At 41.7% G+C, this 19,155-nt stretch overlaps 1 protein-coding gene across 4 annotated transcripts in view; it reads left to right on the top strand.

Annotated features, from left to right (window-relative positions):
* The window catches only part of grik4 (glutamate receptor, ionotropic, kainate 4), a 254,036-nt gene that overhangs the window by 164,588 nt on the left and 70,293 nt on the right, over nucleotides 1-19,155 (top strand). For all 4 annotated transcript variants that reach the window (XM_046389058.1, XM_046389057.1, XM_046389056.1 and 1 more), the window contains one exon: nucleotides 12,391-12,556. In XM_046389058.1, the coding sequence (XP_046245014.1) occupies nucleotides 12,391-12,556 (166 nt within the window). The remainder of the gene's footprint in view (nucleotides 1-12,390; nucleotides 12,557-19,155) is intronic.

Here is a 19,155-nt window from a genome sequence, read left to right as displayed (position 1 = left end):
CACGGACGCCCTCCCCGTCTCATTTTCTGCCTCTTTCTTTCCTGTCTCTTGTGATACATTGTTTTGCTGCATCGTGAGCACCGGTGCTGAGGTAACGCTGAAAAACTCATTCAGTTCCAGTAAAAATGATTCTGTTCCTTGCCTTTCTGAGTCTCAGTTTAATTCCAAGATAGTTTGGAATCAAATGTATTTCTCAAGATTACTTTATTAGTAGGCAAATGAAGTCTGTAGGATTTGTCCACATGGTTGGATAGGAGCAATTGTTGAGCAGGACCATTAGACTAAGCTGAGGCGCATTTGATTGCTCATGAATGGATATTGAACAAATTTGAAAAGCTTTCTCCATGCTTTCAGAGAGAACTCTTTCGCAGGTCCAGTGCTTCATTTGTATCATTAATGTGAAGCATTCATGAGAAACTCATTCAGTGAATATTTGCCACAGATCTGAGTGTGTGTGTGTGTGTGCGTGCGTGTGTGCGTGTGTGTGTGTGTGTGTGTGTGTGTTCTCATTAACTTGTCCGCTCACATGTCCAGAGATTCATCCTGCTGTGTTTATGTTCAGTGTGTGTAGAGCTCTTCAAACTGATTTAAATGGGTTTGTTGTTGTCCAGCAGCTCGGTTCTACACATGGTGTGGAATTGCTTTTTGTGACTTGAAAAGCCAGCTCGCCAACCCAGTAAATCCTCTCTGACCAGAGACCATTCACACAGTAGCTGTTCTCACTTTAGACTGTCTCCCTGCCAGACATTGAACCACGGTTGGTCAGAGCAAAGCCAGCAAACCAAAGCTCCAGTTTGTTTACAGCCAGCGTCCGCTCAGCTTTGCTGTCACACATGTGGACACCAGTATCATCCTGCTTTGCTTTAACCAATGAAATGTGTATACACAGCAGTTACAGCTTCTGCCTTGATGATGTTTTCCTCTTATTGTGATTTGCATTATGACTTCTCCTTCCCAAAGGGCAAAAATAAATAATAAATGTTCTGATCACAGGTTTTTTTGTTTTGATTTTTTTAATTAAGCCTGTGTAAATAACTGATGATGCATTCATGTGTTGTTTTCACATAAACTGCCCCTGTCCAACAAAACACAATATCTAAATATTATGGTGAAAATAATTAAATAAGATGGCTGTGATCAAATAAATCTTTTTATTTTAGATAAGTTGATAATTTCGTTAACTGCACATTTCATGCACTGGTACATATCATTGCATAATATGTTTTTTTTTTTTTTTTTAAATCATGGTAATGAGTCTGTTTAATTTTTTTATCAGCTACAGAGTTTTAGATTCTCTTTATTATTTGCTGGAGGCAGTGCAGACTCAAACAATTAAAATAATTATGTTTAACTTAACCAAAATGATCCTTTAACCCTGCCTGTCGCTGTGTATGCATGTAAACAGATCCCTACATGGAGCAGTGGGATCACATCCTTTCGGTTTAAGCAAAGATAATTTCTGACTTTGGACAAAAATAAATCTCAACTCAAAGTCCACTTACTAGCTTTTTTCAGCAGGCTTTTGACCTCGTTTCACAGTCTTCATGTGGAGATGTGTTGCTTGTTTGGTTTTTTATTTATTTTTATTTTTTTTTTTTTTTTTTTTCAGCCTAGACCGAAAATGCTAAAATGCATTAATGAGATTTGGCTAATTGAGTCTTGAAGGGGAAGTTGAGAAGCCTTTCTGTAATTCAGTAACTCCAAAAACTGACTGACTGGTAGACTTATCATTTTTATTTTGCATGTTGCTGGCCCGTTTTTATTTCATAAACCAAATGAAGACAGTCTTTACACAGATTCAGTGAAGGACCTTCATCCTTATGTCCATATTACGATCCTTTGCTGCTCAGAGAAGATTGTAATAATATCTGTTTTCCTCATTTCTTTTTCATCTGTCCTTTTGCCCTTCCATAGTTTCACCCAGCTGTCACTGTTCTACCTTTGTCAGTCCTCTAATATCTGCTATTACTGTCCTCACACAAGCCACAGCTCTCATTTCCTTATTCTCACCTCTTTTTTTCTTTTTCTTTCCTGTCTCCTGGTCCCTTATTTTCTCACTTCATCTGAGCCAGCCATCTTTTCCATGACATTTCTCTTCTACCTAGCTCCTTCTCAGTCAAACTGCTGTAGATGAGTGCAAGGTCAAGATCCACCATTCTTTAGAAAACTAATGGAAAGAGGGTGGAGATGGTTTTCAAAAATCTGCTTTCTCTCTCTCTCTGCCTCTTCCTAATCACCCTCCATCAGCCTCATGCTGAATCTTTATGCCTGAGTACATATTGGTGTTAGTTCTGCTGTGTCAGTCTTGTTCTGCTCGGAGGGGTCAGCTTATGGTTCAGCTCTCCACTGTAATTGGGCTTTAGAACCACTATATGTAAAATCAAATGCTCTCCAGCCAAAAGCAACATTGTTTTTGCAGCAAGTGACACATTATTGGTCAGATCTGAATAAGCAGAGCTGATCTGCATTTTTGTCAGTGCAGCTTGACCAGCTGGAGGAGGAGCCTGCATCACTGTGATGTATGTAATATGAATTGGAAAATTTAAGCTGCAGCTTGCTTATTCATAGCAGTGCAGGAGCAGTAAGGTGTCTGTTGAATATCAATGGGATTTCTGCTTAAACCCCCACAGCTTAGTATTCCTTCAGATTCAGACTGAAAAAAAAAGACAAAATGCATTCAAATGCAATGCAAATTAGCTTTTCATTACTGATTTCAATACAATATGTTAACCCATTGCTTAATGAAATTCCAGTTCCAACACTCAAGTTTTCATGATTTTTTAAAAACTTTTTTGAGGCTGTCCACTCAGCATTCATTAGATCGGTAAAATTCATTAGGATCCAAAGAATTCGAAGAAACAATCAAATTTGCAGTACAAAAATAGCTGGAATAAGTCCTACAAATGCTTCCTCATTTTAGATTCAATTGCTATTTTAGTTTTTGTGTCCATCTTTCTGTGTCTGTGTGTTGGAAAGTCTTAGGAATTGAAATCTTAAGACTCAGGAGTGAAAGTAAAAAGCGGGTTTAATGGCAGGTGCTCAGCTGAAGAAGTCTTGGAAGTGGAGCTGCATTATCCCTCAACACATTTATTTTAATATTTGAGCTTTGAAAGAGCTTTACCTCAGTTTGCCTCATACTGGAGTTTATAAACTTCAAGTACTACTTAATAGTAGGTCAGCAGATAGTCTGTGGCTGTTTTCCTTCTCAAAATTCGCAATATAATGTAATATAATAGCAGTATGTGGGAATTACATGTATGGAGAGCACTGACCAAAATGCAGTTTAATATGAGACCTGACACTTTGCAATGGTCGGTGCCAGGCAAAAGAGGTGCCATTGCATTTAGAGTGCAATTGCATTCTTCATCATCGGTTTTCTTTGTTTGTGTGTGTGTGTGTGTGCGTGTGTGCATGTGTGCACTGGCTATAAACTTGTTAGCAGCTGTTCAGCAGTAATTTGTGGACAATTTAAAAACTCTGAATCTCTGAGCTGTCTCATAGGTACTGCACTACAGAAAACGACCACATTTAAAATTTAAATGATCGTTTACAGTAAATAATATAACATTATGCACGGTATATTCATTTACTAAAAGCAGTGCATAGAAGCACAGCACTGTACCTGCAAGTGTTGTCCTTCATGTTCGGAGCTGCTGAAGCTACGATAAGCTACATCAGACATAAAATGGCACAAAATTATTCATGAATTTATTTCAAATGGTGAGTAATACATAATGATACTCTAATTAATATCCAATGTTTGTGTGGGTCTGTTAAGATAAGAGCACAAATCTTTAAGTGCATTTGATGAGATGAGTGTTGATGCTGAGCTGGGTGTCACTCTGTACTGGATTCCCATGTTCAGTCTGCTTGCAAACAAAACGCAGGTGCTTCCTCTGTCTCTGCCTGATCATAATTAGAGGAGCACAGCTGTCGTCTGCACCTCTGCTGACCCTTTTCTCACAGCACTATTGATCTACCTTGTCAAGGCTGCACCAGCAGAACCACCGTGTGCATATCCAAATCCACTATCTCGTCGTCGGGGAGCAGCCTCTTGATTTGATCCCTGAGATGAAAGCGAGGAAAAAACAGAGTGACTCCCAGGTGAGCAGCAAACAAAATGGATTTCAATTTAGCTGATTGTTGTCATCAAGGGTATAAAATGGGACGCCGCTCCATGTTACAGTGTTGCTTTTGTTACCTCCTAGCCGTCTGTGTCAAGTAGCAGAGTTTTGTCTTGGCTGGAAAGAGACAATACTCAGCAGATATTGCTCAGCTTTCCACCAGCTGCTCACCGAATTAATGCGCTCATGTTTTCTCTCTGCGAATTGAAACTCATCAAGAACATTTGAGTGTGTTTTGTCTCCCCATCAGCATGTTGTGTTCTGCTCAAAGGGCAGGTTTTCTAAGATTTGTTGGCTAACTTTTTGTCAATTTTGTTGTGTAGAGTTGAGCTCTGCAGTGTAAGTCAAACATTTGGCTCGATTCCCGGAACTGGATTAAGCCTACTGTTAGATTAAACAACAAAAAAGGAAACACTTTTCCAATCAAAGCTCCCTATACAATTTTTTTTTTTTTTTTTTTTTTGATGCAATAATACATATCCTTTTCTCTGCCTGATGAAAACAGATGCAATTGCAGTGGGCATTTAAGTTCAAATTTACTTGTAAATGTTACTTCATTTAATCAGGTAGGTGGCTTGTGAAATGTTCCCCAGATCATATTAGTGGTTTCTCTTTTGTGCTCACTGCTGGATAATACCAACACAGCTGTTAAAGCAGTTAAAAAAAACAGGGTGATTTAAAAACATTTCTTTCTTTTTTTACAAAGACACTTTCTCTGAAATAGAGCAATAGAGTGGGGAACAGTTGTCTCTGGAGGAAAGGAACTTTTTTTCTCTCTGAACTGGCTGATCAATGAGATAGAGATCTCATGGTCAATGTTCCACTCGCCTAAAAGGCACCATGGGATACGCAGCCCACTTCATCTTTATCACTGGTCTGCTTCTGCTCTGACCACAGGGACCTGATGCAGGATCATTACTACCACAAATAGAGATCTGGCTGCAAGGGCTGAGAGTGGGATGAGCTGGAGATGGAGATTGTTGGTAGGGCGGAGTTGACACTCTCCTATCGCCTGTGTCTCATCTCCTGTCTCATGAGATGTTTTTGTGCCTGTCCTGAATGCCAGCAGCTGGCGTCCCAAATTCCCTATAAACCTTCTGGTTTGAAAGGGGGGTTCGGTAGACATAATAGACTACCACCTGCCCTCTTCCATCTCCTGCCACCCTGCAAAACTGTCCTTGGCAACTCCACTCTGGCATGCTGGCCTTGGCGTCACACTAGCTGACTGATGGACAATGTCTCCAACAGCATCTGTTCTCTAATGCTCAGTGGCCAACATAATTCTCTGGCTTGCAATAGGTTACACCCAGCCAGTCTTCATACTCTGGTTTGGTTTCCTACAACTGTTGATCTCCAGGCTGATTAGCTGCGTCCACTTTTTGACGGTAAACAAACTGTTCTCTGTCTGGCTTCGGCTGACTACGTATTCAGCTCAGTGAGACTGAAAAGCTGCTGTTCACTTGGCTGCAGTGCTAAGTATTTTCAAGGACAGTTTAGCCTTTCTGCCAAGCATATGTTGTCCGCTAATTGATAGCCAGGTCAACGTGCTGTAATGTAAATGAGTCACTTCAAACGCTGATGAACTGCGCCAATGCTAACTTTCCTCCAGCCATACCTGGCATGCTCCAAGACCCATAAAAGTCTGGTGATACTTTATTTAACAGAGTTTTGTTCACAGCCCCTCTGAATTCAAGCCAACAGATGTAGTTGCTCATTATAGCTCTGCTCTCCATATGGCGCCACTGCACATCCACCTCCCCTCACTCGGACCCCCTCCCGGCAGGCTCCTGTTAGGTTCACTGCAGACAGGTAGCCGGATGACTCGGGCACTTGTCAGCTCAATGAGGCAACCCAGAGCTTGTTGGACTGGACGGAAGGGAAATTAGCTTTCACCTTCACTCTAGCTCAGATCAACGGTCTTCTCACTAATGCCTGGTCAGATTTGAAAACTACCCCTCTTGTATGTAACCTCGAATTTCCAGTTGAAGAGGGGTTATCAGAAGTTATTGGTAAGCTTATACAAAACAATGAAAAACCTGGCTGTTTCAGATAAGTAGCCAACAGCATATCACTGACTTGGTTGTTTGAAAATGTGCTGGTTAATTTTATTTCATGTTTTAATTGTTAATCAGAGCAGATCAGAGTGCAAGCTCAGTGTAATTAAGGAAAGTATATGGTAAGCACGTTGTAATTGTGCTGAGGTATTTTAGTTGCCCTCTTTTCCCCTCTGCTCACTGTGTACAATATATATGATTGTGTGTGTGCGTGTGTGTGTGTGTTATTTGTGCAAAGCCTGTGTCCTGTGAGAGCTTCCTCATTAAACGCCTGTCAAACCTCTGTCTGCAGACCTGCCAGCCTTTCTGTCACACTGCAAGAAACACACACACACACACACACGCATATACACTTATATACGGCAAGAGCACACATCCAAGCCAGAGTGAGCAGAACTCAGTTCGTGTCACACACACACACTCTTGAAAAAACAAGGGACAGAGTGGTACCTTTTTGTCATTGGGTTGTGCAAAAATAAAAAATTTAAAAAAAGCTACAATTCTGCACCTCGTGTGGACATATGTTGTCTCATCATTCTGAGGACTGGGTGTTGCTCCAAATATTTCAACTGTTGACAAAAAGCTTCCTGGGCTTCAATTTGAACATTTTTCAATACTTATAAGGAACTTCTGCCAAAACCTTTTTGCCTAAGATGATTACAGTCCAAAGTGTTACAAGAGTTTGTAACTTAGGAAATGGGTAATCATGATTTGCAAAATACCAGAGAATAAGTAAACAATACTTAAGCCTGCGTCGACCCTCCTTCATGTGAATGGTGCCCTGCAAAATAATGCAGTGGGTGACAGAAGCCTTTTCGTCTGGCATTGTGCTGTTTTGACCCAATATATGCAACAAGCACATTCATGATATAATAATTTGCAGATGAAATGTCAGATTTCTTTTTGACTGCAAGAAAAGATTGCTGATTATTAAAACATGAAATGATTGGTGGTAACTTGTTTGAGTGTCAAACTGGATTTCCTGGGTTGTAACTGGTGCTGGAAACAACTCCCCCCTTACAGCCATTTTCTAGTGAAGGGCTTTTCAATGGAAGCCTTGTGTCCCTTGACAGTTGTTGATACTTGCTAAAGACATATTTCAAGTCTCATCCAAGAAGTACTGAAGTCCAGCACTCAGCTGTTATTATTACATAATATATACAGCCCAAAGTACCTTTATGACCTCCTGTTCTAATAGCAAATAAGCACTGTGGCTTCTAAATAATAAATGTCACAGTACTCTGCGTTAACTTAAAATGTATTTGTAGCCCACCGAGACCGAACAATAACAAAGCTAAATGGTTATGTTGTTATTGAATCCCCTGAAACTCTATGTCTTGAGAAATGAACCAATAAAGGGGAGAACATGAGACAGATTGCCTTTGACAACGGAATCAAATTTTACGCTGCTAAATTCAATGAGTCCACTTAATGAGTGCTGATTGCAACCTGTTTGCCTTTCCTCACTCTCTGCTTATGTCTGCTATGTGTGTTTGTGCTTTCCTGCTTCCTTGCCTTGTACCCTACTTCCCTCCATCTCAGCCTTTATGTCTCTCACTTCATTGCTCTCTTCTTCCGTCACTCAGACTGTCAGTCTCTCTCTGTCCTTCTCTCTGCTTTCTCTCCCTTTCTCTGTCTTTCAGCTTGCTCTCTGTCTCCCTCTCCTCACCCACCCATCACTCCCCTGGCACTTGCCTTGTGTTTCTCCACAGCAGTCACCATGGTCTTTAGTTCTATTTACAGTGGAGCTACCAAAGTATTAAAAGCAGAGTGGTTACCTTGGGCTCTATTGTTTGCCTGAGATTTTTTCCCCCCACACAGTTTTCAGATGTAATTAGCTTCACTCCCACGCCAATAGTGCCACGGCCTTGAGCAGATGCTATTAAAAAGACACATCTCTCTAATTTTGAGTTACAGCTAGTTTACTACGTTTACATTGCCTGTAATAATTTTTATCTTCCTTAGTTAAATAGATGAACATTAGCAAAACGTACCTTAACCTGAACCTTTCTCAACTCATGGCAATGAATTCTGTAAATTCGTATTTCGACATTTATATTTGTAAACCACAGAATGGAGGCAGTATTTTTTTCTACTTATTCTTATAAAGCTCAGTCAGCTCAGTCGGCAGCATGTAGAATAGCACCACTGTTATACTGTACAAAAAAGATTTTTTGGTTAAATGGAAACTTGTTTACTGTGTTAAATTGACTTTCAATTATGCTGAAGATGAATGGTGTAATCAGTCACCGCAGATGGTAGTAAATTGAAGCTCGTGGTTCATTGTGGGCATGCAAAAAATGTATCATAAAGCAGCAATAACTGTTTGTTTGTTTGTTTGTTTTCTTCTGGTCACCTGGAGGCCATAGAAAGAATCCATGGACACAACACTGACATATTCTTGCCATAAAAATTTGTTATGATAAACGTGTTAGCAAACAGGTTATTTTGTCATCAAGCAGACATGGATGAACATCCATTTAGAGTTGTGTTAATGTCGGTTAATGTTGAAAAGCCCAATATTCCTTCTTCAGAAAATTGTCTGGCTTGTTCTCTACTCAATTTGTTATGTTCATGAGCTAGTCGCTAACATTGTCTACAAATAGTGCTGGGCAGGCAGCATACAGTGGGTTTATCAGAGCTTTTTAACTTAAAACAGATGCCTGCCTTGGCTGGGAATAAGACTAATGAGAGCAGTGAGACTGAAGCAAATAGTTCAGTTGCAGGCTGTAAAACCAAAGAAGTGAATAATGAAAACTGTGAACTGAGAGACACTGAGGGCAACTGCAGAGTTGATATTGCATGTTCCTCACTATGAGCAACCAATTCCACATTACACACAGTCATTTGATCTGTTGTCATTAAAATGTCGAATACCGCAGCTTTGGCAATTACCACACACCCAAACAAAGAGGCATTACAGTAAATCAACAAGTCATACTTTGTGATAAGATGTGCCAGTTTGGCATTAAATTGACTCCAAGGAGATTAGCACCCAGGATTTTTGGCATGGCAGACTAGTGTGTTTCCTGCAGAACCACACTGAAAGTGATGCAGCCTCCAAGATCATAAAGTCTTTGAAGCTGTGCTCTGTAAAGAAACATGTCGGAAATATTTTTCTTTTTTTTTTTTTCCTTGATTTTTTGTTTTTGCTTTTTTGTTGGGTTTTTTTTTTCAGGATTAATCGACCAGCTGAGTGACTGATACTAGCTGCTGGTTGCAGATAAGAAGTCTGGCATGCAACTTTGATGTGGATGACAACTTGTTGTTAGTAATGTGGAGATTGATTTTCTTTGCTTGGAGAACCCCTGTTTTAACTTGAGTCTCGATTCAAAACACTTTGTCACTCCACCACACGAGGAGCATAGTGACTCCCTCTGTTTAACAACCAATTAATCATATTGCTCCTACCAGAGGGAATATGTGATAAGACATGATGTACAGATAAAGTCCTCTCTAATACAGCTGTAAGCTACATTTAGCCAACACCTCCCTTATGAATGCTTAATGCAACAAGATTTGTTTAGAATACAGAGAGAATTATTGCAGATTAAGTCCGTTTTCACTAGAAGAAAAGCATGTTAAAGAAATGTTTCCTGAAACAATTTTTCGGGTACATGATCAGAAAGTCTTGTCATGTGAATCATGGCCGCATAGTGCTGAATTTGATGAAGATGGAAGTGTTTTTAGCAATAAGGTCCAACAGGCTGATAAAGGATGGACAAAGTGTATGTATCGGCGTGTCTGTGTGTGTGTGTGTGTGTGTGTGAAAATGCGTGTTTTAGCGTAAGCCGCTTTCTGAGCCCCCTGCTGCCTCTGATACAGCCTATCGAAGCGTGTCAGGTTTCTAAGTGAAAGGGGTCGGGTGGCACCAGTGCACAGTGCTGAAAAGGAAGGAGACTATGCATGGAAAACAGGGAGAAGTGAGAAAAAGAGAGTAAACAATTGCAGAGAAACAGGAGAGAAAGGGACAAAAATGAGAAAAAGGTAGTGAGAAATTGTACAAATGCAACAGGGAAGATGAAGGACACACCTGAAGAGGGCACATTTCCCCAGTGTGGTATATGGCTATTACCCAGGTTTTAGGACTCCTTGAGAGGAATGAATGGTGTTCCAGCAAGGGCTGTCAGTAGTGACCGCACCTCCATCCATCCAGACACCCAGGGACTCCATTACACCCTGATGGGCAGGAATGGAAAACCAATCGAGGGGATAGGGGGATGAAGGGGCAAGGAATGTATGGGTGCTGGGAACCCGACAGACAGGCAATCTGCCATGATGAAGAGGCCCCCCTTCCCTATTCCTCCTCTCGGACCCAGCGTGTCCTCCCGCATCCCCTTCAAGCCCCACTGCGCTCTACTGCATTGCCCGGCAAGCAGACTGACCCGACACCTGCCACACTCTTTCGCAATCGCCCCCTCCCTGCTGTAAGCCCTGGCAGTTTCGTATGCGTTCACACCATCACGCGGAGAGCTGAAGCAGAGATGGATGTGGCTGGAGGAACATAGATGAGAGATGGGTTTGAATTTGGGTGGAATGTAATTTATGATTTTCTTGAAGTTCAGCAGATTTGTCCGTAGCTCCAGCCTGGATTTGTTGCTGTGCTCAGGGAACACTGAAGGCCGCAAGGTTAGCTGCAGTGTACTTTAGCTCCCTTCTGACAGCAGAGATGGGCCTGTGTCAGGCATACCTGTTAGTACAGTGGTGGTGGGATGATGAATTCATTAGAGGAAGCTTAGGAATACAGATATTTGTATAGCCACAGCAAATCAGCGCTGTGAAAACACGGCAATCAATCTCACTGAAGACTGTACGCCTCACAACGGGGCTGAGATAGAAAAATTGTGTATTTATTGATTCTTACTGAAGCCCTGGCTGGCTTTCTTTTACTTACTCCTTGTGTCTGATCTTTGCTCTGACTTCTGGCAAAACTTGCGCGCTTTATGTTTATGCCTTTTAATGTATTATTTTTCCAAGTTTAATACTTACTGTACTACATTATTTAGTGTAATTTCAAGCGTATTGTTGCTATACAGCACACAAGGATGTGGTTTTCAGATTTACAGCGCAGTCTGTCTTGCATTTTTTTACTGTGAAAAACTTTCTGTTGTTGTTTTGACTAGTCCAACATCACATTACATTTTAACACTCACAGTTACTGAGCTTAAAATGCCCATTTACAGTTTTGAGGGTGTTTGAGATTGTTCACATCTGTTTTGGCTGAGTGGTGGTGAAGAGCTTAGCATATTTTTTCACAGTTTTTACATTTTAAGACAACACAGCAGAACAATGGTTCTTCATATACATACATTTTTAAGGCCAAGCAGTGGTAAATTCTTGACTTTTCAGCTTAGTCACAAGACCTCACATTTCAGATGCTGATGATGCTTAAACGTACTAGCTTTTTACTCTAAAATCTAAAATCTGGAAACTTTGTCTTTAAAGGACTACAACTCCTACACTGTTAATGTTGTGTGGATGTTACCAGACTCAAATTAAAACTCCCAGTTAGGATATCGGGAACGTTGCTTGAAAGGTTGCGATGATTATGACTGTTAGCTGAGTGGAGTGAACAGTAAATGTTTTCATGTATTAACATCACTGATAATATATTCTGATGTGGTAATCCTTTAACCTCATTAACATTTATGCCCAAAATATCGTCACATTAATCCAGTTGTTTGGTCAGAAATGAGCTGATATTATTTTGCGTGTTTGAATGCTTGTGTGGTTTAAATGTGTCAGTTGAAACACAGAGCTGAGCTGCTCCACAGCGAGTTGAGTAAACAAATGTTTTGTAACAGTGTGTGTGTGTGTGTGTGTGTGTGTTTGGGGGGAATCGGGGCTAACAAGGGGTTCTTCAGGTGCGTGGAACAAAAATACGTTTTTAAAACTATACTTCTTCTTCACGTGTGTTTCATTTCCTCACTTGTTGAAAAATACATAAACATTATGTGTATTCTTTTTATAATGTGCTTATAATTTATCAGAACAGATTAAACTTCAGAGCTTATTTTTCTTCTGGCTGTCTGCTGGCTTCATACTATTTTTGTTCACACGCACGTTTTTTTCTTGTTTTTATCTCTTTTACGGTTGTCCTGTCTGCCGCATTTTTGAACCCAAACGTGACTGTGAAATGTCAAAATGAATGCAGATAATCATGCAGATAATTAAAATGCAACAGATATGCTGACCTGAGCATCTCTGTGCAGGTGCCTTATGTCAAGGTGGCTCCAGAGGACATTCTGAAAGTTCAGTTCCCCCGGTTCACCACTCTGGACCTGAGACCAACCAACACCGACATCAGCTTGGCTGTAGCCGGCCTTCTCACCTTCTTTAACAGCACCACCGCCTGCCTCATCTGTGTACAAGCTGACTGTGAGTACCGCATTCGCACCCTCACAATAAAATACACAATGATTCACACCTGGGCAGAGTGCTCACAGGCCTTCCCTTTGTCTGTCAACAAAGTGCAAACATTTTTGTTTAATGTCTGCTATCTTTTAACACGTGTTAGCGCACATAACCTTCTCGCACGCACGCCTAGTGTGTTCTGGCAACAGATGCAGTTCTTATCAACATGGCACCCTGTGACACGCTCCCTTCTGAAGCAGCTGCTGCACTCCACAGCTAAAGCTCCCTCACAGTAGCATGCCTAGCACCTGCAACCCAAAATAAATTACATTCGCTATGTAATCTTTTCTGTTTTTCAAGTCATTATCATCTTCAAATTAAGAAACGCAATAGCACATCCTCAACCTGCAGTCTCAGTGCGATGTGTGCAAGGCGCTCATAGTTCTCTGCCTGCTGCAAAGCACTGCACAGCAGAAGTGTCATTACTTGTTTCCTTGTGACACAGTTGTCATTTTCACGCCCAGCACTCATGTGGTGTAAGGAGCAAATGTACTTGCACCCATCTGTGCGCCCATGGGCGTGTTGGTCTTAAATCGAAGTGTGTTCAGGCACATTGTAGGTGCATTGCTGTCTTGAGGCAGTAGAAAGCGAGTGTGTAACAAGCTGAGTGTGTGCATGTTGTGTGGCTGCCTGTGTAGGTCAGGGTTACGGTCAGCCAGCAACAACCTGGTCACAGTATTTTTCCTGCTATTTGAAGGGCACATTATTCAGATAGTAGGACACACCTGCTACTAACTATGAGCTGTAACAATAAACTATAAATATAAATTGTCGCTATAACTAATAAAGACAGGACAGAGGAAGCTTTAAGTCTCTGAAATAAATATTTGATAAACAGCTCTGATGAGGATGCTGAGGATTTATCAGGAGGATGGATGCTTTACTTCAAACAAATTTACTATATGAACCTGAACCATGTGTGACCTTGGATGTTTAGAAGAACAGTGAACATTAATTAACACTAGATCCTGAAGGATCCTGTCTGCGTGTTGGAAGATTTAACTAATCAGTGAAGTTAAGCCGCTGTTCCTCATATGCACAGATCCTTTCATTTAATGAGGAGAGGGTTTCTGCTGCAGGGGGATCGCCGCAGGTAATGTGATTAATATTTTCCACATTAAAGATGTATTATTTTACCTCCTGGCATCCCCTCTGGTATTAATCAGAATGGTCATTCATGTGACCTGGCCAGCACTCCTCCTCTTCCACTGAAAATCAATGCACATGTTATGCGGTCAAATGTTGTTGTTGTTGTTGTTGTTGTTGTTAGTGGAGATAAGGATCAGGGGATCGTGAAGAGACAGGGTCCGCAAGTCAAAGACCACATACCAGTCTCTCAACAACAAGTGCTACTGTGTAAACAGCAATGCTCCAAGTGTAAGTTCATCTGCACCTGGCCTTTAACACTCTGATTGGTTTAATTCATGCTAGGCCCAAAACAAACGTATGACTAATTAGGAGAGTATGCACTGTTCAAATAGCACGAGAGAGCTGAACTCTAAAGCTTTTAAAAACACTCTTAAGACACTGCCTGCTGATGATCAGAGCACATCTTTCAGACAAAAGAAGATGAGGATGGAGTTTGCAGCTGTATCTGCCAGTGATCTGACCGCCTCCTTGTCAAATGCACTCGTTAGATGCTAAAGATACTAAACAGAATGACCTTTAAAAAGCCTGAGAATCTCCTCGAGCGAAGTTATTTTCGTAAATCGAGAGGAAGATTAAATCATGGTCTGTTCCCACCCTCTTGTAGTCCAGCAAGCAGTAATTACAACTCCCTAGACAAAGGCGTCATGACCCTGAATGGCACCCACTAACCTTTTTCCTAATCAGCACAGGCTTTGAAGAAAGGAAATAGGCTTGAGACATCAGCCGTGTGTCAGACAGCCCAAAGATGGCAATGAGCCACTGTGAACCGCCCACCTTGCCGAGCTCAATTCTCAGTTCTTCTGCCTTTCAACTTTCTCTTTGACTGTCTCTCGGATTTTACTTTGGAGTCTTCTTTCATTCATAACCTTTGAGATGAGGTTTGTTCCTCAAAGCACCACGTTTCATGTATTAAAACAAAACCGATGTCTCTACAAATTCAGGTATAGTAAATTAATGCATTTTTTTTCTTGTACAGATTGCTAAAGATAGCATTTCATTATGCAGAAACTGGGAAATGCTGCTAGGAAGACTTAATTAAACTAAAGAAAAATACTGTGTCTCTAAAAATAGTTTAACCCAACCCCAGTACATAACCTATTACAACTGCAAGGGTCAGATATGTATCATTAGCTGTTTTTCCTTTAAGATCTTCCTGTACCTGTCAGTCATTTTTCCAATTCAGGGCTCAGATCCTGCTTCTGTTATTCCACAGAAAGCTAATTAATACAGCTCTGGTGAGAACAGTGATAATAAGCCACCTTCTGACTTAAAAAGTAAAGAACTCATTTTAACATTGCCTTTCTCCCTCCTTCTGCTTGTCTGTGGGCGTGTGGGTCGGTGAGGAGGTTCTTATTCAGTGTCAGTGGGCTAAGAGAGGACTGGAAAGGAAATTAAATGAAGCGAAATGAGGAGAGAGATAGAAAATACAAAGGAGAGTCTGAAAAGAGCGAGGAGAGGAGAGGAAAGGATTTGGCAGATGTGAAAGATGTGAGAGGTGAAATGTAGTGATTGGGGTGAGGGAATGGGAGGAGGTGACCACACCTAAATTATACATTTGCTACAAGAGGGAGACAGTTCAGGAAATGACGTGGCTGTATTGATTGCACCCTCTCATTTGGCCCCCATTCATTCAATAGAAAATGCAGCAAATGGCAGCATGCCTGGATTTGTGTGTTTGTATTCGTGTGTGTGTGTGTGTAAAGGTCTGTGTTCAGCATTAGCATCAGCTGAAAGCCATTCAACTTTGGCTCCAGCTCGCCCCGCCCCGCCCCGCCTCGCCCCTCCCCTGTGAGAGCACGCCATCAGTTGGTCAGTTGGCAGCCTGCTGTCGGTGGCTCATCCACATGTGCCAGCCTCATTAATCATCCAAGCCAGTGACAGCCTAATAGAGCGTGGCCAATTCATGAATATATTCCAGTTGGGCTGAGGAGGCGGGAGTGGAGGTGGAGCTGTGCCCAAAGGCATAGTGCATGCCAGGACAGAAATTAATCTAGGTAACCTCTAATATCGATGGCGTGTGTGCAGTAGCAGTCGCAGTACTGTATGCAGTACATTTGCCCAGTATTCTGTTCATGTGGTTGAATTTTTGGATCTGCTGGTGGTCCCGCGTGTTCTGTGACTGTTGCTTTTGGCAAATGAAAAGAGACATGCAGAAAATGCATGCGCCGAATTCGGCCACATGCACACATTTATACTGTTCGAACCACTCGTGTTCACGTGCATGCTGTTCCCACACTCTCCTGGCACTGTGCTACAGCAGTGCACTTTCATTAGTGAGGTGATTGGTGCAGCTGTCAGTGAGCTGAAAGAGAACATCCAATAAGCTCTGAAATTTAACTGGAGCTGCAGTGCAGGTGCTGGATTTCTAAGTTCAACAAAATAGTATGCCGCTGCAGAGTATTTTTTCCACCTTTGATAGGCGCAGTTGAAGAGCAGGGTTTTCCATTTTAGCTCATTGCATTGTTCTGCTGCAGCTCCAGCAAAAAAACACTTCCACTACTTGTTGTATTTGTTCTCATTTATACATTACAGGTTTTTTGTTCTGGTGATGACTTGTGATGTCAACTAATAAATTATAATTCCTCATTAGTTTTCAGGGCTAATGTACTGTCTCTCCATGTTTTCCACTCTATATATGGTATGCCATCAGTAACCTGTAATCAGTGTTAGTCAGATGTTCATCATTTCAACAGAAATGTATACAATGGTGCGAAAGAATGACAGCAACATAGTAATTGCAGGAGCAGGTCTCTATCACTTTGATAATATTAACTATACTGTGGCTGATCATGATCCTGATGTGGAAAGCAGCCATGTCAGTAATTGTGAAGGTGCTGGTAGTAGCAGCTGGAGAGTTAAGTATAGTCGTCATGTCAACAACTTTACCATGCAACGAAGACAAGTTCATAAGCCATGAAGCAGCGTGACAGTCCATGAAGAGAACAGAGAAGGTCTAGCATGCTGGTTCCTATTCCTCCCATATGTGCTCCTCTGTTGTTCTATTTGTGATTATGTGTGTCCAACAGAGACTGTGTTATTCCAACACCGGTGTCAGCAAGCGCACTCAGGAGGTTAAAGCTACTTTCAGGTCATGGGTAAAGCAGCAGTATGGTGATCTTCATCTGTGGTCCACATGGACAGTTAATTGGCTATCAGCTTTTTCTTTCTTCAAGCTGTTGTTTTGTTTTATTGACCTTTAAAAATACACTATGATTCAACCTCTAGGAACAGTGCTTTGTAGGTTTAAAAAAACACTCACGGAAAATCCATCCATCCATTTTCTATACCGCTTATCCGTCAGGGTCGCGGGGGGAGCCTATCCCAGCTGACTACAGGCGAGAGGCGGGGTACACCCTGGACTGATCGCCAGTCAGTCGCAGGGCCAACACTCACAGCTAGGGGCAATGTAGAGTAGCCAATTAACCTAATGTGCATGTTAGCTAATGTCTTTGGTATTGTGGGAGGAAGCCGGAGTACCCGGAGAAAACCCACGCAGGCACAGGGAGAACATGCAAACTCCACATAGAAGGGCCCAACCCTGGGATTCTAACCACTGCACCACCGTGCCGCCCCCTCACGGAAAATATGGAAAGCATTTAAATGCTTTAAAAACAAAGTAGTTTATGCTGTTTGCCGTTTTTAGACTTTGGATTTGTGGGGAATGGATGGTCTTATAGGGTCACTTAAAAAGTTAAAGGGGGGATTTAGGTGAATCTCTCACCTGTAACTGAAGTAACTCTAAAAAAAAAAAAAAAAACACATGAAGGGACATTTTCTGATGGTCATTTGGTCTAGATGGGTTTGTCATGTGACTGTGACATAGTGGGTTTAAATCCAGCAGGCAGCTTTTGTGTATTTCACCCTTCCTTCCTTTATCCTCCTATAATTGATTTCACTGTTTCCTATCCTTTAAAGACCAAAATAAAGGCAGAGACCTTTCAAGAGCTCTCCCTTGTGAATGACTCGATAGAGAGCATTTTTACCACAAATGGTTCACTTTAACTCTACAGTCTTTTGATTTTTTTTTTCTCTCGGACTTCTACTCCTCGTGCAGTAATGTTGCACTCTCAAACTGAAAAACCTACAAATGAAGCTCTCTGCAGGATAAGTCATTGCAGCTTCCCAGTGTGCCATATGAAGAATGAATATGAATGATGTTTGCAGAGAAAACAGGAATAATCAGCAGGAGCACGTCAGATCATCACCACCACTGTGTGACAAGTGGAGTGTAGTCAGTATTGATGGTTTTATCTTTTATGGTTATTTGGGTTAACAGGAAGGGGAATATGCTCAGGCGTTCTTTGAGTGTTTTGACACATGATCTTGTCTACAGCATTTTAAATTGATGGCCCCAACAGTGGCAAAGTCATAAAAGTAGGCCTTACTCTCTGCTCAAGGCTAAATGTTGAGTCATTGTAATGTGCAGCCATCATCTGGTCTTTTCCATCCTTCTTCAAAGCTTCTTCTTTCACCGAAGGTTTCATTATGTTTTAGTCACCTACACCTGTCAAGGAATTCATATTCCACAGCTGTGTTATATTAGCAGGTTAATGTTTTTATACTGCTGGTGTTTCTGTGTGGTGGTAGTATTATCTGGGAGTGTGCGTGTGTGCGTGTGTGTGTGTGTGTGTGTGTGTGTGTGTGTGTGTGCAATCTAGTGAGAGACAATCAGAGCCACGTGTCATCCATGCCAATGACAGACTCACCTGTTGTGTTATTTTCTATGCTCGGGGACTTATGCGAGTATAACTAAAGAAAAGAAAAGAAAAGAAAATTTTTGATTCTGCTGCATGTTTTCCATTTGATTTGAAACTGGTTTACCAGAGCAGACAGTGAAGGAACAACATGGCTGCTATAAAGGACGCTTGTGAATGAAAGACTGTGATTCCCCTTTGAGTCCTCTGCAGCCAGACCACTAAAGAGAATATGAGCTTTTCTTCTCTGTGTCACTCCAGTCGTGTGTGAATGTCTGCATGCTCTTTAGCCCGCCACATCTAGTACAGTGCACCGTCTAATGTCATGAACTTGACGTGAAATTGTATTTGATGCCCTGTGCGGAGCTATAGAGACTGGATGCAGAAGGCAGACAAAGAGGGAGGTTTAATAGAAGCTATTTCAAGCTCATCAAATTTATTCTGCGTTACACTACAGAGGAAGCGAATCTGACAGGTTCGAGACACAGGCAGGCGAGCAAGCAGCAGCCAGGAGTGATGTCTCAGGAGTGCACAGACACAGGTAGCCAGGAAGACAAACACACACTGTGAAATACCGCCATACAGACAGGCTGAAAGACAGGAAGACACCGAGACATAATTGCAGAAGCTATTAGACATGATGCTGGTGACTGGGAGAGCGCCGCGGCTCGTGTTAATGTGCTGTGTGGAGAAGCAAACGGAATCAGCTTGATAACTTAA

Source organism: Scatophagus argus, chromosome 5, assembly GCF_020382885.2.
Source record: "Scatophagus argus isolate fScaArg1 chromosome 5, fScaArg1.pri, whole genome shotgun sequence".
Taxonomy (NCBI): domain Eukaryota; kingdom Metazoa; phylum Chordata; class Actinopteri; family Scatophagidae; genus Scatophagus; species Scatophagus argus.
Note: the sequence above shows the minus strand (reverse complement) of the source record. Positions and strands in the feature narration are given on the sequence as shown.